This window comes from Crocodylus siamensis, chromosome 2 (genome assembly GCF_052110815.1).
Source record: "Crocodylus siamensis isolate JL-2025a chromosome 2, ASM5211081v1, whole genome shotgun sequence".
NCBI lineage: Eukaryota > Metazoa > Chordata > Crocodylia > Crocodylidae > Crocodylus > Crocodylus siamensis.
Window position 1 is genome coordinate 171137892 of NC_143396.1, and position 25302 is coordinate 171163193.

The following is a 25302-nucleotide window of genomic DNA, read 5'->3' on the forward strand; positions in this document are numbered from 1 at the left end:
TCAGAATAGCAGTGCAAAGCAAATTTTAACAATAAGTGATTTATGCCTCTAACAATTCTGCTGACTAAATTCTAGCTAAGGGAAAGCAATGTTCACTGCATTAAACCTGTACAAAAGTTCCAGTTTTCTTCGCATTTCTGTGCTAGCTTCATTATGATGCAAAATTGTGCAGTTGAACCTAACGGTTGTCTCCAGGTACCTAACAGAGAAGCACAGCCTCTAGGGAAGATAAATAACTGTTAAACAGCTACTTGGTCCAGTGCTCACTGCAAAAGAATTCCTTTTTTTTTAAAAAAAAACCCTTTTCATAATATGCTTATATTCCTGCTAGATGCTGTAAAGAATTTTTTGTTTGAAATTCACCTTCAACACTGAACTTTCACTCCATGATGATCGGTTACTGTACATCTGTCAGGGACAACCGGAAAACTAGCCCTGCAGTTTCACTGAAGAGATGAGCAGGCCCAAGTCAAGACTCTGCTAAGTTTCTCAGTTTGGCTGCTGCTTACGGGAAATTGTGAAAAGGACATTCGGTTTCTGCACACAACGTAGGAGTTACTCTGGAGCATGCTAACTGTGTGATATGTTCTGAGTAAGTTTGAAAGAGTCAGATAAAGAGCACCTGAAACAAATCAGGAGCCCAGAATTTGGTACATCACAGAACTTGTTTTATTCAGGCTTGAGGTGTTGCATTGGCTGCAATCATCTGACAGGAGCACAGTCCAGGTCTGCAATGGGCCATATCCTTAAAGTACAAAAATAGAAAAGGTGTAGCTTCTGTGGGGTGTCCCATCTGGAATATGAAATAAGAGTTAGGAGGCTGATCAGACGCCTTTCCAGAAAAACAGAGTCTGCTACAAACCTCCCGCTGTAAGCAAAATTGCTTCCAATCACATGGCCCCCAGATGGATTCATAGATGTAGGGTTGGAAGGGACCTAAGTAGATCTTCAAGTCTGACCCCTTACCCTGGGCAGGAGAGAATACTGAGCTAATATGACCCCAGCTAGGTAACTATCCAGCCTCCTCTTAAAGGCCCCCAGGGCAGGAGCCAGCACCACTTCCCTTGGAAGCTGGTTCCAGAAAAAATACCTTAGGAATTTTTGGCAGGAAAAGACTAGGGCTCAAACCATAAACTCAGATTGGAAACCAACTTCTTTATCACTTCTTTGATCCAGGAGCACAGAAATGATTGGGATGCTCTGCAAAAAACAGCTGCATTCCTGCTGCTATCAACTGGTACTAGAGCGTGAGAATGAAAACAGACAATGCCTTGAAATCCCAGTTTACATCATTAAAACTGATTCCTTAAATAACACACTTGTAAGGTAACTAACTTAGAAGGCTAAGAGTATGATGCTCAGCTGCCTTCCTTTAAGTGCCCTTGTTGGGAACACTGTTAAAGGGCTTCACATCTGTAGGGACAGGCTCCAGAAGGCTCTGCCTCCAGAAAAGCTACAGACTTTATTACAGTCTGTAGGAGCATTAGCCAGTAGCAGCTCTTCCTATAGGAGCAGAAGGTTCAAAAGAGGATGGAGAATGGAACTAGACTGTTCTCATTAGTGGCAGATGACAGAACAGGAAAAATGGTCTCAAGTTTGCAGTTCAGGTTAGATATTAGGAAGAACTTTCTGACTAGGAGAGTAGTAAAACACTAGAACAGGTTACCCAAAGAGGTGGTGGAATCTCCATCTTTGGAGGTTTTTAAGACCTGGCTAGACAAAGCTTTGGCTGGGATGATCTAGTTGGGGATGGTCCTGCTTTGAGTAGGGGGTTGGGCTAGATGACCCCCTGAGATCCTTTCCAACCCTAATTTAGATGATTCTATGGTAGCATGGCAATATTCTGTTTCCTGCTCTGTACCCTTCCTCCTGGCCCTAGTTAGGCTGGCCATCTAGCTGATGAGAAACAGGCTCTGGCCAGGAGGATCCCTTGGTGTGTTCCTGTCTCTCACCTGTGCACACCTCTAGACAGTTTCACTGGGTAGTGTCCACTGGCTCCTTGGACTTGTTCGAAGGCCAGTGGTCACTGGGGGAGGTCCTCTAAGCCTTACCTGGCACGTCCCCTGGCTGAGCCTCACACGTAGATCCCGACCCAGAGCAGCAGGAAAAGGACTCCGAAGCCCATGAAGAGCGAAGCCACCAGGGAAATGAGTAGCTCCTTGTAGATGTCCCGTGTGTACTTGGTAGAGGTCACTTCGTAGCTGCAGGTGCTAGTTAAGGCAATGGCTGGAACTGTGGGACATGGGAAGGCAAATCCTCCCAGCCAGCAAGGCAGGGGGGCAGCTGCAGGGGTTGGGAGGCATGTCCTATGCAGCCTAAGACCCTGGCTGCGGGGCAGGAGGAGAAACAGCCTTGCCCACTGCACCCCTAGGCCTCTCAGGGAGCCTAATGAAAAAGCCCAAGCCTGCCCCAGCTCTTCTCCTTTAGGTTCAACCCCAACACACACTTGGGGCTGGGGCAGTCAGGGACGGGGTCTAAGTGCCTCTGTCCCCTTCCCAGGTTTCTGTGGATGTTTATTCCCCTTCAGTGTTCCCTGGTGTACGATAACTATCATAGCCGTATGACAGTTTCATCTTTTGCACAATATATGAGCAATAACAGTAAAAGTGCTCAAAACATATGACTGGGATGTGGGTTGTAGCCGTGTTGGTGTATGGACATAGGCAGACACAGTTCACCCAGAGTACCTTGTCTGCAAAACATACCGTGGTTTTTGAGGCAGCACATGCAAAACCCTAGTTATTCTCAGAGAGTCGCAAGCGACTTTTGGGATTGCTGCCAGCACTTTCTTATGGCAGCTTGCCTTGAAATAAAGAAATGCTCTAACTTTGATGCCCCAGGTCTCTCTCAGTCACTCCTCACTTACACTGGGCAATATAAAGTAAACAAGAAGGCTCATTTGCATACTTATATGCCTATTTTTTTCACCGTGTACGGTAGTTTTGAGCTTCCAATACGATCATTTCCTACGGAGGCCCTGGCAGCGCTGCCCACTCCTCTGCTCTGCCCTCCCCTCCCCACCCACGGGCCGAGGCGGATGCACGAAGAACCAGGCGGTGAAGAACATGCCGATGGCCAGCAGCACCACGGTGAGGTGCGGGAACACGGCCGGGTTCACCGGGCTCGTGTAGCGGCTCATCGCCTCCAGCTCCTGCAATTGGAGGGGAGGACAGGGGAAGAAGGCGGGTGAGACGCTGGAGGTCCTGCCTTTCCCCTCCTCCACAACTCCCGCCGCTGTCCCCCACTCACCATGTCGCCGCTGCCGCCGCCCCGCTCCCCGGCAACGGAAGGACACGTCGCTCGTCACCTCTGACCCCGGAGCAGGAAGAGGCGGCTGCGGAAAGGGGCGCGCGGGGCTGTCGGGAGGTGTGGTCCGGCAGCAGCTGTCTTCGTTCCCGCGCGCGCGCAGCCGGTTGGCTGGGGGGAGGGGTGGTGCGGCGCCCACGTGACCGGTGCGCGGGGATTCGGATCGCGTGCGCTGAGGCAGCGGCGGCCTTGGGTCTGGGACAGCAGGTAACAGTCCCTCCCCGCCCCCCTCCGAACGCTCGGCGCGCGCTAACTGTCCTAACCGTCACTCCCGCGTGCCCGACTGCCCGCCTCAGCGGCGCCGGGCGGGGCGCGGGGCATCCAGGAAGGCTGGGATGCGGGGTGGGGGCAGGACGCTGCCGAGCTTGGAGGGGGCCCGGGTTGCCACTTCCTCCTCTCGGCAGCCGCCCCATTTCTGTGAGGAAAGCGACGCTTCCCAGGGCAGCGTTTCTCAACCCGTGGGTCGTAGCTAGGGCGGCCATCGTAGAGGACAGTCCAGTTGCCCTCCGCCCTGTCTCTTCCTGTTGGAAGAGAAAAATAGAGGGGGTCGGGTGTGGTGTTGATAGAGGACAGAGTAGCAGAAAACAGGGACGTCCTCTATGATGGCCACCCTAGCCGTGACCCAAAAGTGGGTCGCAGGAACATATGAAAGGGGTGCGGATGGGCTTTACAAATGGACTTGCCTGTAACAGAGAAAAACATGGAAAGTTGGGGCTTTTCCCTTGCAGGCTGGCAGAGGTCTGGCCTGCCAGCAGCTGCTTGGGGCCCCCCATGCCCTCCATAGCTGGGGGGCAGGAGGGGCACTGTGTTGGAACTGCCCTTCATTGTTTACAAATGGGTCCTGGAGCAAAAAAGGGTGAGAAACACTGCTCTGAGGCCAGTAACTGGCGGGGGCAGAGGTGGGGAAGGGCTAACCCAGCACTTGGTGATGAGGCTTCCTCTCCTATATGGGTCCTCCCTGTGTTCCTGCAAGGAGGGATTGATTGAAGGGGGCAGGACAAGTTTCCTTGTCTAGCCCCTCTCCTCCATCTGCTCCTGGCATACCAGGTTACTGGTGCAAGTGAAGCACCTCTGCTATGGCAGCAGTGCTCATGTGGTGAGGCCTGGCTTACTCCATTTGTCCCACACAAGCCTGTGGTCCTTAGAAACTTAATGTGACCCCAGGGCTGCTCCTGTCCTCACTTCCTCATTTCTTGTTGCCAGGATGGGAATCCATGGCCTGGCCAAGCTGATTGCGGACATGGTTCCCAGTGCCATCCGGGAGAATGACATCAAGAGCTACTTTGGGCGGAAGGTGGCCATTGATGCCTCCATGAGCATCTACCAGTTCTTGATTGCTGTGCGCCAGGGGGCTGATGTGCTGCACAATGAGGAGGGCGAGACCACCAGCCACCTGATGGGCATGTTCTATCGCACCATCCGCATGGTGGAGAATGGCATCAAGCCTGTCTACGTCTTCGATGGCAAGCCCCCCCAGCTGAAGTCAGGGGAACTGGCCAAGCGGAGTGAGCGCCGTGCTGAGGCGGAGAAGCAGCTGCAGGAGGCCCAGGAGGCAGGCGAGGAGGAGAAGGTTGAGAAGTTCAGCAAGAGATTGGTCAAGGTAACCAAGCAGCATAATGATGAATGCAAGAAGCTGCTCTCATTGATGGGCATCCCTTATGTGGAAGCACCGGGTGAGGCTGAAGCCAGCTGTGCCGCCTTGGTGAAAGCTGGCAAAGTCTATGCAGCTGCCACTGAGGATATGGACTGCCTGACCTTTGGCAGTCCAGTGCTCATGCGACACCTCACAGCTAGCGAGGCCAAGAAACTGCCTATCCAGGAATTCTACCTGAACCGCATCCTGCAGGAGCTGGACCTGACATGGGAGCAGTTTGTGGACCTGTGCATTCTCCTGGGCTGTGACTACTGTGAGAGCATCCGTGGTATTGGGCCCAAGCGTGCCATTGAGCTCATCAAGCAACATAAAACCATTGAGAAGATCATGGAGCACATAGACACCAAGAAGTACCCTGTTCCTGAGAACTGGCTGCACAAGGAAGCCCAACACCTCTTTTTGCAGCCTGATGTGGTAGACCCTGAGGCTGTGGAGTTAAAGTGGGGTGAGCCTGATGAAGATGGTCTTGTCCAGTTTATGTGTGGGGAGAAGCAGTTCAATGAAGAACGGATCCGCAATGGGATCAAGAGGTTGAGCAAGAGCCGCCAAGGTAGCACTCAGGGCCGATTGGATGACTTCTTCAAGGTGACTGGCTCCATTACTTCAGCCAAGCGGAAGGAGCCAGAGCCCAAGGGACCAACCAAAAAGAAAGCAAAGGGCAATGCTGCAGCTGCAGCAAAGTTCAGAAAGAGGAAATAGCTGGACTTTCCAAAACTCTGCTTGCTCTTTTCTGCTTCCATGTTCTCCATAAGTTTTAAATTTGGTAGAAAATCCTTGTGTGTGCTGCTCTAAATTATGCCCTGCAAGTGGGAAGGGGGGGGGAGGGGGTGGGGTTTGATGATGCCTGTGCTTCTGTTCCTGTACATAGTGATTCCCCATCAGGACTAGATTAGCAAATTAGATTAAGAGTCCTCTAACAAGCAGCAGTGTGGCCAAAATTCTGATGGAAGGGTGGATGAAATAAATGGGAAACTGGGAGGAATTAAAAGTGTGAACATAGGACAAACCAGGGCTGAGTGAGCTTCACTAATAATTCAGTAACAATGTTCATTACTTTTAAACTGACTTAGTCTTGAGGCCCACAGGCAGTGGGGATGCTGCATAGAGCATGCACTTGGAACCTGTAGGGAAGCGGTATACAGCCTTGATCTCCAGTCACGCTGAAAAAGTAGTGTTGACTAACCAGAAAGCAAACCAAATCTAAATGTAGGAAAGAGGCTTTCTCTTCAGAAAGCCCAGAACTTCACCCAAAGAACTAGCATGGGAGGGATGAAGATTGAAACAGAACATGGGAGAAGAAATGCTTGAAACGCAAATTAGAGCTAGAGAAAAAGCAAAATGTCTCGTTTCCGTGGGGATTGTATATGGACTTCTCAGTTGTCAGTATTAACTATGCAGCTAATTAATTGATTACTCGAAGAAATGAGAAATTTAACACTTTTCTCCTATAAAAATGACTGAAGTTTAAAGCCTTGGTGCAGATTATTTTGATTACACTCCAGATTCCAGTATTGTTGGTTTGGTCCCAGTGTATAAACCAGGAGGATCTAAGAATGAATGGCGACTTTCCAAGCTTGATTCTTGTCACTAGGTTTTATTTTTTTAATTTTTGATGTCAACTTTAAATAAACCTGAGAATGAAAAACTGTTCAGTTGTTGATTCATGTGGAAAATGGGTGTTTCATGCAAGCTCATAACTAAGGAATAGAGAGGAAAAATTTGCTAAATTGGAATAAAAGTTGTATATGAATAATCTTGACCATCATCCTTGCTCCCAGTTTTCTTTTTGACTTCTAGGCTGTCCGTGAAAGAGCTATGGTATATGAAAAGATATTTGATTTTTCCTTATGCTGCTGCTTCTTCTAAGCTTTATAGGCTGCTTAATACAGTTTGTATTTCCATCATACAAATATGGTCTAACAGTCTAACCTGTGAGGCAGTTTAACATTAGCCCCATTACAGGCAGTCCTCAACTTACAATGTTTCGAGTTACAATGTTTTGCACTTACAACGTTTATAAATAGACACCCTGTTTCAACTTTCTGACCTCAATTTCGACTTTACAATGTTTGAGCCGATGCCATGCCAGCGAACAAGTTTGCTGCGTCACTCATCTCCCTGGAGAGCATCTGTCCAAACTTCCTTGGACACTTTCTTTAAGAAAGCAGACAAGACTCCAGAAAAACCTGCAGCCAAGATTTCTGAGAAGGCTCCAGCCAAGAACCCTTCAAAAAGTCCAGCAAAGACACCTCAAAGAAGTTCTTCCAAATCAGTATGATTGCTATTTACGATATAAATACATTAATGTAGCTATAATACTCATCTATAATTGATTGAGTACAACATTCTGGGTTATTTTTGGTGGGAATAGGGTATTGGGTCTTGGTTCAGGAACCAATCCCCCATTTATAACAGTTTCCTAAGGGAAAATTGGTTCCGAGTTACGTTTTGACTTAAGATGAGGTTTTCAGGAACCAATTGTGTCTAAAGTCTGAGGGCTGCCTGTATGGCAAATGCAGAAATTATTGGTAAAGGTAAAGTGACTTTCATGACTAAGATCGCAGATGTAGCATGCAAGCATGGGACTGGATGTTAGACCTAGTTCTGATACTGTTGTGTTGGCTCTTGTGTCTCTTGGTTTACAAGTCTTGTGAATCTTGGTTCTGCCCATTTTGGTGATGACAGTGATTTTACAAAGGAACTGTAAGACTGAATTACTTAAATGCATTGTATTTTGAGCTCTTGTGATGAAACATACTCCTGACAGCAGAATTATTGTGGTCACTGGTATGTCAAAGTAAGAAGTCAGTCTCCCGAGTTCTGACATCTTGATTATTTGATACAGTGGTCTGTTTCATTTCTTGTTTTGCCCCCTGTAGTATCCTCCAGTTTGCTATGTGTCTGTGTCAAACAGTGCAATTTTACCTTAGCACAAGTCCAACTCAGTGACTGTCTACACACATGGTGGACTGTGCAGTTGTTATGGCATAGTCATTTAGTACTTGCATAAGCCAGTACTAAATTACTGCACAGTAACTGGCTTTATTGCACAGTACTATCGCTGCATGTTTTTTTCCCATCTCTGCTGCTCCGTAGCAATGAGTTACTGCACAGTATCATCACCACATGGTTAGTGCCTGGCAATGCTACTGTGCCATAGCAACCAGCTACGGCGCATTAGCTTGTTGCTACTGTGCCATAGCATCTTGTGTAAATGTGCCCAAAATTGCTAGGACCTGTTGAAGGCTGCCAAACGCAGGGCATTTGACCTTTCTAGGACAAGCAGCTTTTCAGGATGTTTTTAAACATGTAAACAATTGTCTCTTAGGTGTTATAATGTTCATATCAAGGGAAGCAGGAGGCAGAATTCTCTCACAAATGCCTTGCGAAGTTATAGCAATTTTCCAAAAAGTGTCTCAAAGCTATGTACGTGAAATAAAATGCATGCATATACTCATACATATATTGCATACATTACATAGTTGGATAAAATAGGGACTGATGTCACATCATCTTTTAGGATTCCTGTATCTGTATTGCTATGACAAGATTATTTCAAATAGCTGAGACAGAGTCAAATTTTCAAAAGTGCTTTTGTGCCTAAGAAACACGAGTCCCAATTTCAAAATGACAAAGGGCCTTGAGTCTAACATAGAAAAGATTTAGTAACAAGAAAGTGTAGTATAGAAACTGGGCTGTAGACATTTCTTAGGATTTATATTCTCCAAAATGTTCTGGTAAGCAAAACAAGGTCAGAATCTAGCTTTATTATTGGATGTTTCCTTAAATAAAATTGTGATCATCTGTTTTATTAATTGCCATAAGTGAGATTCATCTTAGCAAAAAGTTTAAATCAAATTCAAGTGACAAAAATTGGCCACGTGTTGGTGCTTGTGTCTAAGAAGCAGGCAACTGCACTTAGTAAAGATTAGCCTTCACTCAGCCTAGGAGTATTTAAAGTCTCAGTTCACACTCAGACCTGGGAGTAATTGAATATTTAATTGCAGTAGTACAGCAGAAATAGTATAGGTTATGAAAAAGATGTTCCTCTGTCTTAAAAGCAATAAATAGAGGAATCACAACTGTTTATGCTCTTTATCCCCAGCATGGTTCAAATGACAGGTAAAGTTAAATCTGCCTTCTAGCCTAATTTCCACATTCGGTAGGGGACTAGCCACCTCCGCCTTGCAGGTCTCGCTTTGGTCCTCTCCTTTTACACTTTCCTGCTTTATAATGTATTACCAACAATTATATTTTAAATACTCGTAAGTCAAGACATTGAAAAAGGTTTCCCACACTAAGTGAAACTTACCTATAATATGCATAGTAAAGACATGTGGGGCTAATTTTGTCTTCTATACCTGTAATAGGGGCTGCACTGTGTGTTGGAAGCCATTGCTGTAGTGCCCAGAGTGTTTTGCATTTCAATTCTGGATGGTGTAATTGCAGAAATCTTTGCATAATGTACTCTGTGTAATAAGAAACACCAGGTGGTGCACTAAATGCTTCTTTATGCATCACTCCCACAAGCTGAGTGATAAGCATAGAGATCTATTGCCTCATTGTGGGTTGGGTTGTGTTATGTTAAGTATCTCTTGCTATTTTAGGGCAGAGTGAAGCATGAGTTTCCATCAGGTTGCTGGGAAGGCTTGGATCCATGACTCCCCACATCACCTGAAGAATGATTTTGTCCTCTTATAATCCTGCTTTCAGTTCCAGATTAATAGCTAGTTTTCAAGGGTTTTTTTCTGTATGTGCCTTTGTATCTTTTTCCCACCCTCATGGCAGAGTTGAAGAGATTCACCTAAGCAGCCAGTTCTGTCTTCTCATTATTTTCATATAAAGAGAAAAGTCATAGGAAACACAAATTTCTTGCGTCAGACCAATCCCAACCACATCCTGAGGTACAACTACCACAGAGTATGCAGGAATAGCTGTGATTGCTCTAAGGCAGGGGTGCTCAAACTCTGGCATGTGGGCCAGATCTTGCCTGTGGAGCTGCATCATCCAGCCTGTAGAGCACTTTCCATGGGTCTGAAAGTTTGGTGGTGGAGCAGTGATACTGGTGCCCTCTTGTCAAATTTCTAGACCTGTGGGGAGCCCTGGAGGTTAGATAGCATAGTCCTGAGCGCTGGATTGGGCGTGCAGGGTGATATGTGGTCCAATCTTGACATGCACGGCCAGGTGTAGAACTCCAGGGCCTGATCCTGGTGTGCAGTGTCTGGGCAGAGACGGTGTGGAGCCCCAGGGCCCAACCTGTGCCTCCAGGGGCCAGGCACGAGGTCCAATCCTGGCATGGTGCCTAATCTGGCCTGTGAACCAGCCCTGCACCTGTAGGCTCAGAAGGTTGAGCACTGCTGCTTGATATCCCTTGTTAGACACAAGATTCCCCCCTCAGAAAATGCTAGATCTTAGGTTTCCCTTGTTCTTTGATTATGGAAAAACTAATGCAGCCATTTTTTTTCTGTTGCAAAGAATTCAGAAAGACCACAATAGGTCAAAAAAAAAATTTTGACACTGGATTTCTATTTGAAACTTGGGGTTTATCTAGTGAATTGTGTAGGTGTTTGCACAACTAGCAATGCTAATGTTACACAGTAAAAGGACTTCATGGCAGCCTGGCTGATAATTCTCCATATATTTTTCTGATGGCCCTTCTCTGTCTTCTCTTTAAGGTAAATCTTACTTTTTTAATCTTTCTTCATGGTAAACAGGAGAAATAAAAATGTCTCGTGTTTTTTAGCACAGTTTATTTCTGTGGTGCACTTTTCAAGATAAGGGCCTTCCAATGATTTAAAAATAATGACACCATCATATTTTCAACATTATTCTTTACCTTATTCAAATGATTCAAACTTCTCTGGTCTGATATCTGCAGACTTTACCACCTTTTTACAGAACGTTGTTCATCCTTCGCAAGCGAAGATGACCACATCTAATCATAGAATCATAGAAGTAGGGTCGGAAGGGACCTTGTAGATCTTCAAGTCCGACCCCCCGCCTGGGTGGGAGAAAAGACTGGACTCAAATGAGTCCAGCTAGGTAGTCATCAAGCCTCTTCTTAAAGATCCCCAGGGTAGAGGCCAGCACCACTTCCCTAGGAAGCTGGTTCCAGAAAAAATACCTTAGGAAGGCGGGGCTGGGCTGGAAGAGACTAGGGATGGGACGAGACTAGGGCTCAAACCATAAACTCAGATTGGAGACCAACTTCTTTATCACTTTTTTGATCCAGGAGCACAGAAATGATTGGGATGCTCTGAAAAAAACAGCTGCATTCCTGCTGCCATCACTCAACTGGAAAGAAGGGGTCATCACCAGGTTTAATAGCAGAGTTAAGGAGGCAAAAAGACATAATTCAAATAAATAAATATTTTTTTTTAAAAAAAGAAAAACAAGGCATCCTCAAATAAAGAAAACAGGAAAATGCAACCTCTGGCAGGTCAAATGTAAAAGCATAAGGGAAGTTACCCCTGCATCTAATGATCTGGTAATATGATCATAGAAGGCCACCAGGTTGGTCTGACAGGACCTGCCACTGATGAACCCATGTTGGTGGCCCCTAAGCATGCAGTCCCCTGCTGGCCCCTCATGGATGTATGCCAGCATAATTTTCTCAAACAGCTTGCCTAGGATCAGGGTAAGACTAACTGGCCTATAGTTTCCTAGGTCCTCCTTCCTCCCCTTTTTGAAGATGGGATTCCAGTCCTCTGGGACCACACCAGAGCACCACAAGCGCTCATAAAGCCATGCCAGGGGTCCTGCAATGACCTCGGCCAATTCCTTTAGGACTCTAGGGTGGAGATCATCTGGGCCGGCTGACTTGAACACGTCCAGCCTCTCCAGAAGCTCCCTAACTAAATCCTCGCTAACCTTTGGCCCAGGTGTGCCTCCCCTGGGCCCGAGGGGGGCCCAGCAGGGAGGTGACTGTTTTGGTCCCTACTTAGGAAGACAGAGGCAAAGAAATCGTTAAACACGTTAGCTTTTTTGTCTGGTGTGACGACCAAATTTCCCAACGCATCCTGCAGGGGCCCCATGTTACCTGGGACCTTCTTTTTGCCCCCTATGTATTTAAAAAAGGACTAATTATTGTCCTTAATCTGAGAAGCTAGTCCTAATTGCATCTCAACCTTGGCCTTCCTAACTCCCCCTCTACATCCCCGAGCCACTGCAGAATAGTCATCCCTGGTGATGACCCCTTCTTTCCATTTGGTATACGCCTCCTTTTTAGCAAGGAGACAGTCTTGGATGCTTTTGCTGAGCCATGGAGGCTTGTGTTTTTATTTTTTTTCCCATGTCAGCAGCTTAAATGTCAAGAATCTAGTTCATGCATCTTATTTTTTAGGCTTCTTGCATTTGTACAGAAGTGCTTGTAAATGTTGTTTTTGCTTGGTTGAGTTTTTTTGTGTGCTATTTGACTGGGATGCTGAATGTTCGGACTAGCCTCATTATCACCAGCACTTGCATTTCCTTCCTATTCTTTTCAAAGGGGTCCAAAATTAATATGATGTCCCCCTTGAGGTTTACATTACTCTGAACCATGTGCTCTTCTATACTTTCCATCTTTTCCAGATTTTAGTTTTAAAATTCTTCTATAACCTTTTCAAGACTTTGGTGCCAGAAGTCTGATTCTATTTTGGCTCAGGTGGAGACAATCCTTTCTAAATAGGCTCCTCCTGTCTTAAAATGTTCCCCGGTTTCTAATAAACCTAAACCTCTCCTTTCTACACCATTGTCTCTGCCTATCAACTAAGGCCCTGGGCAGTAACTGGTAGCATTTCAGAGAATGCTACCATGGAGGTCCTTAATCTCCTATGCGGCAGTCTAAATTTTAGGCTGGCAGACTCCAGGAACTCTTGGCAGAACTCTCCTATGTGGCAGACTCCAGGAATTCTCTCTTATGGTTTCCCTATGTCACTGATACCCACACAGACCATGTTTACTGGCTCCTTTCCAGCACCCCTTGAATCCTATCTATACATCTTGTGAAGTCCCTGACTTTGTACTTGGCTCTATGTCATTATGAGGTCCTCCTGGATGACATCATCACAGATACCTATACACATAAAGACTGAATTCCCTATTACTATCACCTGTTTCTGTTTTGTGAGGTCCTTTCCAGTGGACTATCCTCAGTACAAGAGGATACTATAACATCAACTCAATAGTGAGTTCCATCTAAGTGATCACTTCTATTCTCCTCATCTTGATGCCTTCTTTCTCAGAGACTCGCTTCCTTCTTAGCAGAATAGGGGCTGCTACAATGGAGGTGGACCTGCTTTACAGTATCCCTGAAAGCCTCATCTGTGAAACTGTCTGCCTCCCTTATTTGCTTCAGTTCAGCCACCCCACCTTTGAGAGAGTGCACTGGTTCTCTCATGGCCAGGAAAACATCACAGCAGGCACATACACATGAAACCTTCCCTGGGGCATGTAGTCATACAATGCTGCACTTGGTGCAATAAAAATAAAATGGGTAGCTCCCACACTGCTTCTAGACTTCTACCTGCATTTTTTATTTAAATATTTTAGCCTTAAAAATTTAGTTTTCTTCTTTAAGAGGAGTTTTATTTTCTTGAGTTTTCCTTTAGATTAGCAGATTTGAATGTATAGATTGACTTTCAAGCAGTCAAACACTTGACTGGGATGGCTTAGCCAGGGATGATCCTGTCCAGAGCACAATATTGAACTAGATTATCTCCTAATGTTCCTGCCAGCCTTACTATTCTATCATTTTTGTTTTACCTTTCTCAGTTCCATTTAAGTGCTGAATTTAAATTAGGAATTGAAGAAGATCAAACCTGTGGTCTAACTTCTAAGTTTTAAGTTAGCTTAGTTTGATATCTAAACTGGTTACTTTTAATTACAAACAACCAACCTTGAAGACTTCTGCTTGCTGTTCACCTATCAGTGATTTAAGATTCTTGTTTGCAATGTACTCTTCCATGAAATCCCTCATGTAATAGAGAGCTGGAGGCTGCTGTTTAAGAAGAACAACTGCAGCTAGAGAGGCCAGGTAATAGCAAAGCCCTGGTGCCCAGGCAGGAGAGAGGCCCATCAGGGTAAGTGGTTGCACATGCTGTTAGCCAGGAGCTCTTTGCCTAGGGTGAGCTGGCTGCAAGAACAGGCAGCTGAAGACCTGAAGCAATAACTGGGCTGAGGAGGGAGAGACAGGTCAATATAGTCAAACAAAGACTGCGGTTCTAGTATCATCGTGAAGGCTTTGGCTTCCACTATCACAGTCCGCTCTTTGGTGAGAGAGGCGGTGGTCTGCTGGGGAGAGACGGCTTCCACCTCATGCTGCTGGGAAGGAGGCTCTTAGCCAGACTGGCGGCTTTAAACTGACCCTGTTGGGGGTTGCAGGGGTTACTGCCACTTCAAGCCCACTGGGCAACCTTTGTAAATCCAGCAGGCTAAGGCACTCAAGGGAACCCACCCCTACTCTAGCCCTGGAACAATCTGTGGGGAAGGCAAGAGCCCTCAATGGGACACTTGTCTGCCTGTATACCAATGCCCTAAAAAAAAAAAAATGACTATGACATCATAGGGATAACGGAAACCTGGTAAAACTCTACCTATGACTGGGCCACAGGTATAGATGGCTATACCCTGTACAGGCATGATCTTGCAGATAAAAGTGGTGGAGGTGTAGCTCTCTATGTCAAGGACAGCTACACGTCCCTGCAAATTGACATTGGCATCCAGAAAGGATGACTGGAGTCTCTCTGGGTTAAAATATGTGGGGAATGTGGCACACAGGACATCGTGATAGGAAGCTACTACAGATATCCTAACCAGAAACAAGAGCTGGACTAGGAATTTGCCAGGGAACTTGCTGAGGTGGCATGCTCTTGGTGCATGGTTGTCATAGGAGACTTTAACTACCCGTACATCTCATGGGAAGAGTGCTCGGCCAAATCTGATTGGTTGCAAAACTTCCTCACTTGCGTGAATGAGCTCTACTTGACCAAAGAAGTCTATGGGCCGATGACAGCTAAAGCGTTGCTGGACCTAGTATTGGCCAGAGGGGATGATCTAGTCGGTGACCTAAGAACTGATGGAAAGCTGGGTGACAATGACCATGAGCTGATCACCTTTACTATCCAAAGCTGGCAAATTAGTCAGCAATACAGAAGTCCTTGACTTCAGGAAAGCTGACTTTGACAAGCTCAGGAGGCTCTTTGTCAAGGCCTTAAGGGACCACAACTCGACAGGCAGAGGAGTCCAAGAGGAGTGGTTGCTCCTCAAGGGAGCAATCCTGACAGCACAAGGGATGGCCATCCCATCTCAGAGGAAGGGTAGCAAAAGGGTGCAGCAACTCCCTTGGCTCAGCAGGGAACTTGAGGACCTCCTACGCCTCAAAAGAGAGACTTATAGGATGGAAGGCTGGAATTACCACTAAGGAGGAGTACTCAGCACTGGTCCATTCCTGCAGGGAGCGGATCAGGAAAGCCAAGGCTGCAACTGAGCTCCATCTGGCTACACGTATCAAGGATAATAAAGTCCTTTTTCAGATATGTAGGGAGTCAGAAAAGAAGTGAGGTTAATATTGGACCCCTGCTGAACCAAATGGGATAGCTGATAACTGACACTCAGGAAAAGGCCAATCTGCTCAATGGATACTTCACATCAGTCTTTCATTAGTCCAATGGGACTGCCCTGTCTAGCAAGACGTGGGACAGTTGGGGTGAGGGCATATTTATACTCACCATTGGTGCTGATGTAGTAAAGGATCACCTCGAGAGGCTGGACACCTTCAAGTCAGCTGGTCCTGACAGATTACACCCTGGAGTACTCAAGGAGTTGGCAGGTGTCATAGTCCAACCATTGGCAAAAATATTCAAAAACTTGTGGCGCTCAGGTAAAGTACCTGAAGACTGGAAGAAGGCCAATGTGGTACCCATCTTCAAGAAAGGGTGGAAAGTAGATCCCAGGAATTACAGGCCAATCAGCTTGACCTCAATCCCTGGTAAGATTCTGGAGAAAATTATCAAGAAGACCCTTCTGGATAAGTTGGCCAAAGGCAACATCCTCAGGGACAGCCAGCATGGGTCTGTCACGGGTAGGTTTTGCCCGACCAATCTCATCTCCTTCTATGACCAGGTGACATATCACCTGGACAAGGGACAGGAGATGGATGTCATGTATCTGGACTTTTAAAAAGCTTTTGATCTTGTGACCTCCTCACAGAAAAATTGGCCAACTGTGACCTTGGCTTCACCACAGTCCAATGGCTGGGTAAATGGCTCTGAAGTCGGACCCAGAGAGTAGTAGATGATGGAAGTGAATCATCATGGCGCTCTGTGACCAGTGGTGTCCCCCAAGGCTCTGTCCTTCGACCGCTTCTTTTTAACATCTTTATCAATGATGTGGACTGTAGGAGTAAATTTAGTTGGCTTCTGACCTATTTGACTAGAAAAACAGACAGAGACCAGAAGTGCTTATACTGCTTATTTCAGTTAAAGGTTCTAAGAAATCCTGCATACCTTCGGTTATCCTTAGGTTATCTTGATATATTACCCTGTGCATAGATGGTTTAAGTAAACTTCCTAAATTCCTGTGTAATTTACTATTGTTTTGTTTCTCCAAGGTCGTATTTTTTATCTCTTTCTCTGTCTTAAGTATAAATAAGCTTGTAAACTTAGAAAGTGCGAGAAATCCTTTGGAACAGACAAGTGGATGATTCCCCTTGCTGTATGGAATTCTCCCTGTGATCACAGTATAGCCCTAAATAAAGAAAAGCTGGCTCTGTCAGTTCTGATTCAACCACAATGCAAAGTTTGATTTGCAATTTGGTGCCGTGACTTGGGTAGAGACGCCTGGAGTGATCAGTTGGGACACAGTCTTCTCTTCACTGAAGCCCTGGCGCCAAACAAGGTAAGAGACCTTTTGAAATTTCTATTGGGGCATTTCAGTGAGAGGCGGTCTCTGTGTCTTCCTGATTCACTGCTTGAGGCTCACCCTATCTGAACTTCTTTTTTCTGCCAGAACTGTCAGACCCACTGTGTAAGTAGTAACTGTGAGTAGAAAGAGTTAAGGTTAAAGACTGTATTGCTGTTGCCAATGAAAGTATTTCCCCGTGTGAATTGAGTTAAGTTCTGTAAAGAACTATGAGGTCTCTCTGAGGCCAGGAATAGAAACCTTGTGCAGCCACCCTGAAGACAACAGATTTGTTCTGTGTGCTCTACAAAAGCAAGAGTGCAAGGTGAAAACTCTTAGAGTGTGAGTGTTTTCCACGAGAAGCGTTGACCAAGGCTGAGACTAAAGAAATGCTCTTGAACCTCATGCCTCAATGCAGAAATTCCTTTGTGTGAATTGAGAGTATGAACGGAGAAATATGAGCCACTGACCAGGTCTGGGACTAAGGTTGGGTTCAGCTGCCCCAAGGCTGTCTGGAAGGGCAGTTTTGAATGAAAGGGGGCCCAACTGGAACCTCATGACCCAGTGGACAGGTTTACCCTTTCCCCACCCTCATAAATGAGCCGTGTCTAACCATGAGTAACTGCATTGTGTGCTGTTATTGCAGTGGAGTCTTGTCTTTGGACATTAGGCACAGCATCTCTGTGCTGCTAGCAAATCTCACAACCTGACCAGACACCCTGAATAAGCCATTCCTGTATGAAAGACCTGTGTGAGTTGAGTTTAAAGATATGGGGAGCGGAGAGTCTAAAGATATACCGGCTCCGCCAAAAGGGACTCCAGCATTGTACATGTACACACACTATGGCCATAAAAGTTGTAAGTTTCTAGACAAATGGAATTGGTATACCAGAGATGATTTTAGCCGGCAGTTTTCCCTGGAGGGAACATTTGATTTAAGTGAAATTGTTCATCTCTGCAGAGACCTTGAGTTAAGAGGTAGTAATATACCACAGACTCAGTGGGACACATTTTTTGATTAGTATGACAAAGCTTTCAAAAGATGTCAAGAATCTCAAGTTCGGAGTCTTAAGGACTCCCAAGAGAAACTGAAATCTCAGATAAAGAAATTAAAACAGAAGATGCACCAAAAGGGGGCCCCCCCATCAACAGTACCATCAGCACCAAAACAACTTTATCCACAAATAACTCAGAATGAATCTGCAGAAGATATAATTGATTTTCTTAATGTGCCACCCCCATATCAGTTCCAGGCACAATCTGTGTCAAAGATCAAAGTCTTTGATTTCGGATGCTGATGGCAACAGGTCAGAGGCTAACACAGCAAACTCTGTAATTGTAGTCTATCCCTTTGTATTAACAGTGCTGTATGCACACACCCCTGTTTGTGCCTCATTTCAAATCACTCAAGCTCCCTACACAAGAGAAACTAACCTTGACAACTCAGCATGAAAGATACCATACCTATAGTAATGAGATTAGCTGACTTTAATGAAATTATAAAATTAAAATAATGTGCTATCCTTGCCCTCTTGTGACCAAATAGGCTCAGTACCACCCAAGCAAAAAATTAACCCCCACTTTTCTGAAACCTGAGCGGACAAAGAAAGCACAATTGCCAGCCCGTTAATTATTCATGCCTGGCGTGTAGTAATTGGCCACCCTGCCGAGTATAACTTTGAAAGAACTTCCGCCCAAAGTGGAGAACTGCGTACACACTAAGAAAGTACAGTTTGTAAAAAGGCCGTTCACAAACAACATCTCTCCGCCCCCTGGTTTTTTCTCTGGCGTACCCCTGTCTGTGCCGGCTCGTCTGTCTTTCTCGTCAAGAGCTCTCGGTAGTCTGCAGACCGTGACAGCTTGTGTGAATCGCTCGGAACCTGTAACAAGCCTCTTACCCACCCTATAAATGCTGGGTAACATGATATCTGCATGCTGTAACTGAATAAATCAACTCTTCTGCTTACGCTGCAACCATCAGTAGCGTAAGTAAAATAAACTTTCTGTGTAACCAATATGCTTTAAATCACCTGACTCCTACTCGCCGTTAACACCCACCTGTCCAATCACTGATCCCTTTCGCGCCAAGCCAGTCGTGCCGACCAAGGCTCGCAAGTCAAGGGTACACCGGTCTTCGGGGCGCGACAATCTGAACCTAAAAAAAGTCCAAAGTAACCAGATAGGCTCTTCCGGCAGGATTACCCCACCTCACCAGGAAATTATCACTCAACAACTGTCACCTGCCCCCAGGGTATGCCCATGTCCACCGAAGACATGGCATCTGTTTCCTGAAATCTCAACCCTCTCCTCTTGTCTAAGGTCTGGTACCCAGTATGGTCCAGCCCCTTCTTTAAAATCTGAAAAGGCTCAGCTTATGCCTTTACACCAACTTCCAGGGCAAGGTCCAAATGGGGAAACTACAATCACAGTCCCTGTCCCTTGAACCCCAGGAGATCTCCTAAACCTTGTTAAACAATTTCCCAACATCAGGGAGGAACCCCAGAAATTTAAAGATGAATTAGACACTGTAATCCATTGTTCTGATCCAACATGGGCAAATATGAACAAATTAATGAGAAGTGTTCTGCCCTCTGAGGTCCACAACCGCTTCATTGTACAGGCTACTTGGCCTACTCAAGATCCCGGAATTGGAGATCACTTAACAGATGCCCAAAGATGCCTCCTTGAGGCTGTGTTTAAAATTTGCCCCAGAAAAACTGACTGGGCCAAAAATACATAACTGTAAACAAACTAAAGGAGAATCCCCAGCAGACTACATGGACCACTTAAAACTAGTATTTGAAAGACATTCTGGTATTGAAAATGCAGCTGAAACTGCCCCAGAAGCAGTTGCTTCTGCCTTTGTCCATGGACTTCTTTCTAAAGTCCAGGAACAGTTGTGCACACTTGCTGTAGGTTGGCAGACTAAGCCACTTGCAGAACTAGTCACCAATGCAAATCATTGTACAACCTGCCAGGAAAAGAAAAAGGAATCCACAGAAACTAAGCTAATGTCATTACAATTACAGACTTGAGACAGGGGCAGAAGCTGAAGTTTCCATCAAGGACAGTTCAGAGGCATGGGACGTGGTCGTAGGATGGGACAAGGAGGATTTCAGTCCCAAAATAATGACAGTTGTCATTATTGTGGCCAACCAGGACACTGGAAAGCTCAATGTCCTCACCGGCCCGGCCACCCGGGGATGATGTTCAACTCGCTACCACCTTCTCTCACTCAATTCTCTGTCCTGAATCAGGGAGCCTCCTGTTAGGCCAGCCTGAGAAATAGTAACATCATCGCAGCCCTGCTTCTCCCACTTAATCAAGAAGATCCCTTCATTTCCTGTGTGATAAATGGCATCTCTACAAAATGTTTAGTAGACACTGGTGCAAGCTGCTCTACTTTTTGAGCTGAAGAATTTTCCACAACTCTCCTCTCCTATGCTGTTGTAAACGCTGTAGGAATTTCAAATCAAGTAGTTCCTCATCCTGTTTCCCAACCATTACATGTTTCTCTTAGTCCTGTTTCTGATCAACATGCCTTTCCCCTTAGTCCTTGTTCTCCTGTTAATTTGTTAGGCAGAGATTTGCTTTGTAAACTCAGTTGTACTATTTATTGCTCTCCTAATGGTGTTTATTTAGCTGTCCCATGTGATAATGAAATAGCAGCACTTGCCGTTTTAGCTAGCTCACCTCCTGTGTCTGAGTTCCCTAATCTTTCTGTGTTGCAAGAAGAAATCATAAAAGCTGTCCCTCCATTTCTTTGGTCCCAGCATGCTAATGAAATAGGATAAATCCATACTGCCCAGCCTGTAAAAATTAGATTAAACCCAGCTAAGCTTTTACCCAAAGTTGCGAAATACCCTTTATGTCCAGAAGCTGAAGAAGGGATACGCCCTGTTATAACTGCCCTTTTAAAGCAAGGTATCATTGTCCTGACTAAGAGCCCTTGTAATAATGCCTATTCTTCCTGGAAAAATACCTATCCTTTTGTATAAGACCTTCGTGCAGTAAATTCTGCAGTTTTACCTACTTTTCCTGTTGTACCAAATCCAGCTACTATCTTGTCCTGTATTCCTCCTAATGCTTGTTATTTTACTGTTGTTAACTTGTGTTCTGCATTTTTCTCTATTCTTACACATCCTGATAGCCAGTTTCTCATTGCATTTACCTATCAAGGACTTCATTATACCTGGATGCGATTGCCCCAGGCCTATACTGAATCCCCTTCTCTTTTTTCTCAAATTCTAAAGAAAGATCTAGATGATATAATATTTAAAGAAAAATTATGTGCTTGTGCAATATGTTGATGATTTGCTCTTGGCATCTACCTCCGTTAAAGCCTGTAAAAACAAAGAAGGCAGCACATCCCCCACCTTAGAGACTGTTTGTAAATTTACAAATAGATTTTATTCAAATGCAGAAATGTTGTTCTTTTGAATATGTTCTTGTTATTGTATGTATGTTTTCTAGATGGGTAGAAGTCTACCCATATGCAAAAGCTGACACTTTATTCCAAGGTTTGGTATTCCTTTATGTCTAAACTCTGATAGAGGAACTCATTTTACTGGACAGATAATGAAAGAAGTCTGCAAAGTCCTGTAGATCCAACAGAACTTTCGTTTCCCATACCATCCACAGGCCTCAGGCCAAGTAGAATGCCAAAATGGCATTCTGAAAAAATAAACTGGCCAAAATTTGTGCTAAGACTCACCTAAAATGGTCAGATGCACTTTCCATAGCTCTTATGAGTATGAGACCTACTGCCAACTGAAAGACTGGGCTTAGCCCACATGAAATTCTAATGGGAAGACCCATGAGGCTCCCTTCCTCACCACCTGTTGCCTCCCACTTTTGCGCTCTACATTCACTTGATGATACCATTCTGGACTATTGTAAAGCACTAATGAAGTGTGTTAAGGCTTTTCATTCCCAGGTACAAGCAGCTCTCCCCAGAGAACCAGATGAGCCGTGCCATTCTATCCTGCCTGGAGATTGGGTCCGTATAAAAGTCCATCAACAAAAGTCATCACTGGAACCTCGCTGGAAAGGTACTCCTGACCATCAACACTGCAATAAAGTGTTAAGGACTCCAGACATGGATCCACTCTTCACACAGTAAGAAAACATCAGCCTCCACAGACTGGTAGTGAGCCTAGCGCCTGCCAGCAGGAGAGCTCCAGACCAGTAGTAAGCCAAGTGCCTACAAGCGAAGAGGATTTGCCACCACAGAGCAAAGAGGATATGCCCCAATGATACCACTATGCCCTTCAGGACAGGAAAAAGGCCTCTACCTAGTTCCTGGTTCCCAAAGTGGAGTTGGTTAGTTGTGATTTGGGTAGTTCTCAGTATTTCTTTTTGAGCCATCGTATATGAACTTGACTCATCAGTTATAAGAAACTCTGTAAACCAAACTACACTTCTGCACCGACAAAGAAGATCATTTCATGAAAATATGTTCTTGTCTTTAGTTAATCAAATTGTGATAGATTTAAACGTCTCTTGTTGTTAGATATGTAGTCATGTCCCTATCTATTCTACTGGAGGAATAGCCATGATACCGGTACCCTTGAATGCAACTCAGATGTTAGCCCTTAACTATTCAGATTTTCATAGAAATGAAACTTGGCAGAATGTAAGTTGCAACTGGTCTGTGTATGATTAGCATATGCCACCCCTGGAAAGTTCTGTTGTACCTGTAATGGATCTTGTGTTGCAGTAGGAGTCAGTAAGTGCGAGGTAGAATTTAAGATAAATGGTGCTTAGTTTTCTAATGGCTATAAATATCTAACTTGTGAAAAAAAATTAGGGAATGTAGGAGTAAATTTAGTTGGCTTCTGACCTATTTGACTAGAAAAACAGACAGAGACCAGAGGTGCTGATACTGCTTATTTCATTTAAATGTTCTGAGCTAAGAAATCTTGCATGCCTTGGGTTATCCTTAGGTTATCTTGATATATTATCCTGTGCACAGATGGTTTGTTTAAGTTAACTTCCTAAATTTTTGTGTAATTTACTATTGTTTTGTTTCTCCAAGGTCATTTTTTTTATCTCTTTCTCTGTCACTAAGTATAAATATGCTTGTAAACTTAGTGTGAGAAATCCTTTGAAACAAACAAGTGGGTGATTCCCCTTGCTATATGGAATTCTCCCTGTGATCACAGTATAGCTCTAAATAAAGAAATGCTGGCTCTGTCAGTTCTGATTCAACCACAACGTGAAGTTTGATTTCTTCCACAGAGACAGTCAGAAACAGACTGGCTAAGTTCGCTGATGACACCTAAACTTTGGGGCATAGTGTCCATATCTGAAGACAGGCTAGCAATCCTGGCTGACTTGGATAAACTTAGTAAATGAACAAATCTGGTGATGTTCAATATTGATAAATGTAAGGTACTCCACCTTAGGAGAAAAAACCCACAGCATACTTATAGGCTTGGCAGTCCTACGCTTGCTAGCACTATGGCTGAAAGAGACTTGGGGGTCATGACTGACCACAATATGAACATGAGCCACCAATGCAATGTCGCAGCTGGCAAAGCAAACAATACTCTGACTTGCATCCATAGATGCTTTTCAAGTAAATCTCAGAATGTCATCCTCCCACTGTGCTTGTCCTTGGTGATGCCGTAGCTGGAGTACTGCATTCAATTCTGGGCTCCGCAATTCAACAAGGATGTCGAGAAGCTTGAGAGAGTCCAGAGAAAAGCCACATGCATGATCAGAGGGCAGGAGAATAGGCCTTATAAAGAGAGGCTGAGAGCCATGGGACTCTTCAGCCTAAAAAAGTGCAGGCTCAGGGGGGACCTGCTGGCTTCTTATACGTATATAAGGGGTGTACTTCAGGATCTGGGAGAACATCTGTTCACCAGAGCGCCTCAAACTAAAACAAGGAGCAATGGTCATAAATTTCTCCAAAACCATTTTAGGCTGGACGTAAGGAAAAATTTCTTGACTGTCTGAGCCCCCGAGACCTGGAATAGACTCCTTCCAGAAGTGGTGCAGGCACCTACTCTGGACTCATTCAAGAAGCATTTGGATGCTTATCTTGATGGGATCCTTTGACCCCAGCTGACTTCCTGCCCCTGGAGCAGGGGGCTGGATTTGATGATCTTTGAGGTCCCTTCCAGCCCTAATGTCTATGGAACTGCTTACTAGGGCTGTGTGAAATTTCACTGGCAGTTTTGTTTCAGTGCTGTTTTGACTTGTTTTGAGCTGAAACAGCAAAATGAAACAGAGAGCTTCAAAACAGCCTCGAAACAAAACAAGGAAAGTTGAAACATTTTGAAACTTTCAAAACGTTTCAAGTTTCAAAGCTCAAGCTGGGCTTGCCTGCAGGGAAACAGAAACTAAGGTAAGGGGTGGGGGGAGGAGGAATGCTCTCATTATTGACTGTGCAGCTGCCCAGTGACTGTCATCCTTTCCTGAGGTCCCTTCCAATCCCAGTACTCCGGGGGAGGGATGGAAAAACTGCATAAACGGCAGCATTGTTTAAACTGCCCTCCTTCCTGCCTTGGTGTCAGTTGAGTGAGGGCACACCTTAACACACATAGAAGTCACCAACCCCTGTCACAAGTGTTGCCTGTGAGCAGCTAGAGGTGCAGGGCTTGCAAGCTAGAAGGCTTTGTGGCTGCAGCAGGGGCTACCACCTCTGCAGCTTTCACCCTGCTGTGCCTTAACACACACAGTGTCACCCATATCACAAGTTTTGCATGTCTGCTGCTTGAGGTGCAGTTTCCCCAAACCCCTGCACCTATCTCCTTGAAACTTGGCAGGCTTCGTTGCCTCAGCAGGGGATAGCATGTCTGCGGTTTTGACTCCGCTGTGGCTTAACACATACATGTGACATGAGTTTTTTGCTTTCAAGACTTTGAGGTGTAGTCTCCCTGAAACCCCTGCACCCATCTTTTTCAAACTTGGCAGACTTTATGCCCTCAGAAGGGGCTACCATTCCTGCAAGTTTAATCCAAATGAGGCCAGAAATGACAAAGTTATAAGCTGTTTTGAGCTTCCCCATTATAGTCCATGGGGGAAATGTCAAAACAGCGAAACTGTTTTGATGAAATGAAACAGAACAGCAGTTTTGAATCTAAATGAAATTTAAAATGAAATGTTCTGTTGAAACAGAATTGTGCCATTTTGTACAGCCCTACTAGACACGCATCTGGCTGGCGTCATCTGATCCCAATGATCTTTGCTGCCCAGGGCACAGGGTTGGACTGAACGATCTGCTAAGGTCCCTTCTGACCCAAATATCTATGAATCTATTAAACCTAATTGGAAAACCTTTGGCTGCTTTTTCAGTCAGAAGCATGTGAAAACTTATCGGTGTCTAATTTTCCTTTGGTAACCAACTTCAAACATTCTCCTTATTCTTCAAAAATTCTCTTTCCAGTCAGGTGTTTTCCAAAATTATTGTCAGTGAGTATTGGCATATTTGTTGGTGATCCCCTGAGGGGTGCTTT

General features: G+C 45.2%; 2 protein-coding genes across 2 annotated transcripts; one reads left to right on the top strand and one right to left on the bottom strand.

Annotated features, from left to right (window-relative positions):
* Positions 1–646: 646 nt before the first annotated feature.
* Positions 647–3150, bottom strand: TMEM258 (transmembrane protein 258). Its single transcript, XM_090032286.1, has 3 exons — positions 3042–3150; positions 2052–2201; positions 647–793 (listed from the first exon to the last, which is right to left on the bottom strand). Exons 1-2 carry the CDS (start codon positions 3137–3139, stop codon positions 2075–2077), a joined length of 225 nt encoding a protein of 74 aa, XP_089888412.1. The 5' UTR covers positions 3140–3150; the 3' UTR covers positions 647–793; positions 2052–2074.
* A 119-nt stretch (positions 3151–3269) lies between these two features.
* On the top strand, positions 3270–6608 carry FEN1 (flap structure-specific endonuclease 1). Its single transcript, XM_090032285.1, has 2 exons — positions 3270–3513; positions 4510–6608. Exon 2 carries the CDS (start codon positions 4511–4513, stop codon positions 5657–5659), a length of 1149 nt encoding a protein of 382 aa, XP_089888411.1. The 5' UTR covers positions 3270–3513; position 4510; the 3' UTR covers positions 5660–6608.
* The last annotated feature ends 18694 nt before the right edge of the window (positions 6609–25302 follow it).

Bases quoted from the DNA above. Each gene is read 5' to 3' on its own strand.
- TMEM258 (XM_090032286.1), bottom strand. From the start codon at position 3,139: ATGAGCCGCTACACGAGCCCGGTGAACCCGGCCGTGTTCCCGCACCTC. The intron at 2,202-3,041 runs GCATCCGCCTCG...TAGCACCTGCAG, and splicing joins TTCACCGCCTGGTTCTTCGT to CTACGAAGTGACCTCTACCA.
- FEN1 (XM_090032285.1), top strand. From the start codon at position 4,511: ATGGGAATCCATGGCCTGGCCAAGCTGATTGCGGACATGGTTCCCAGT.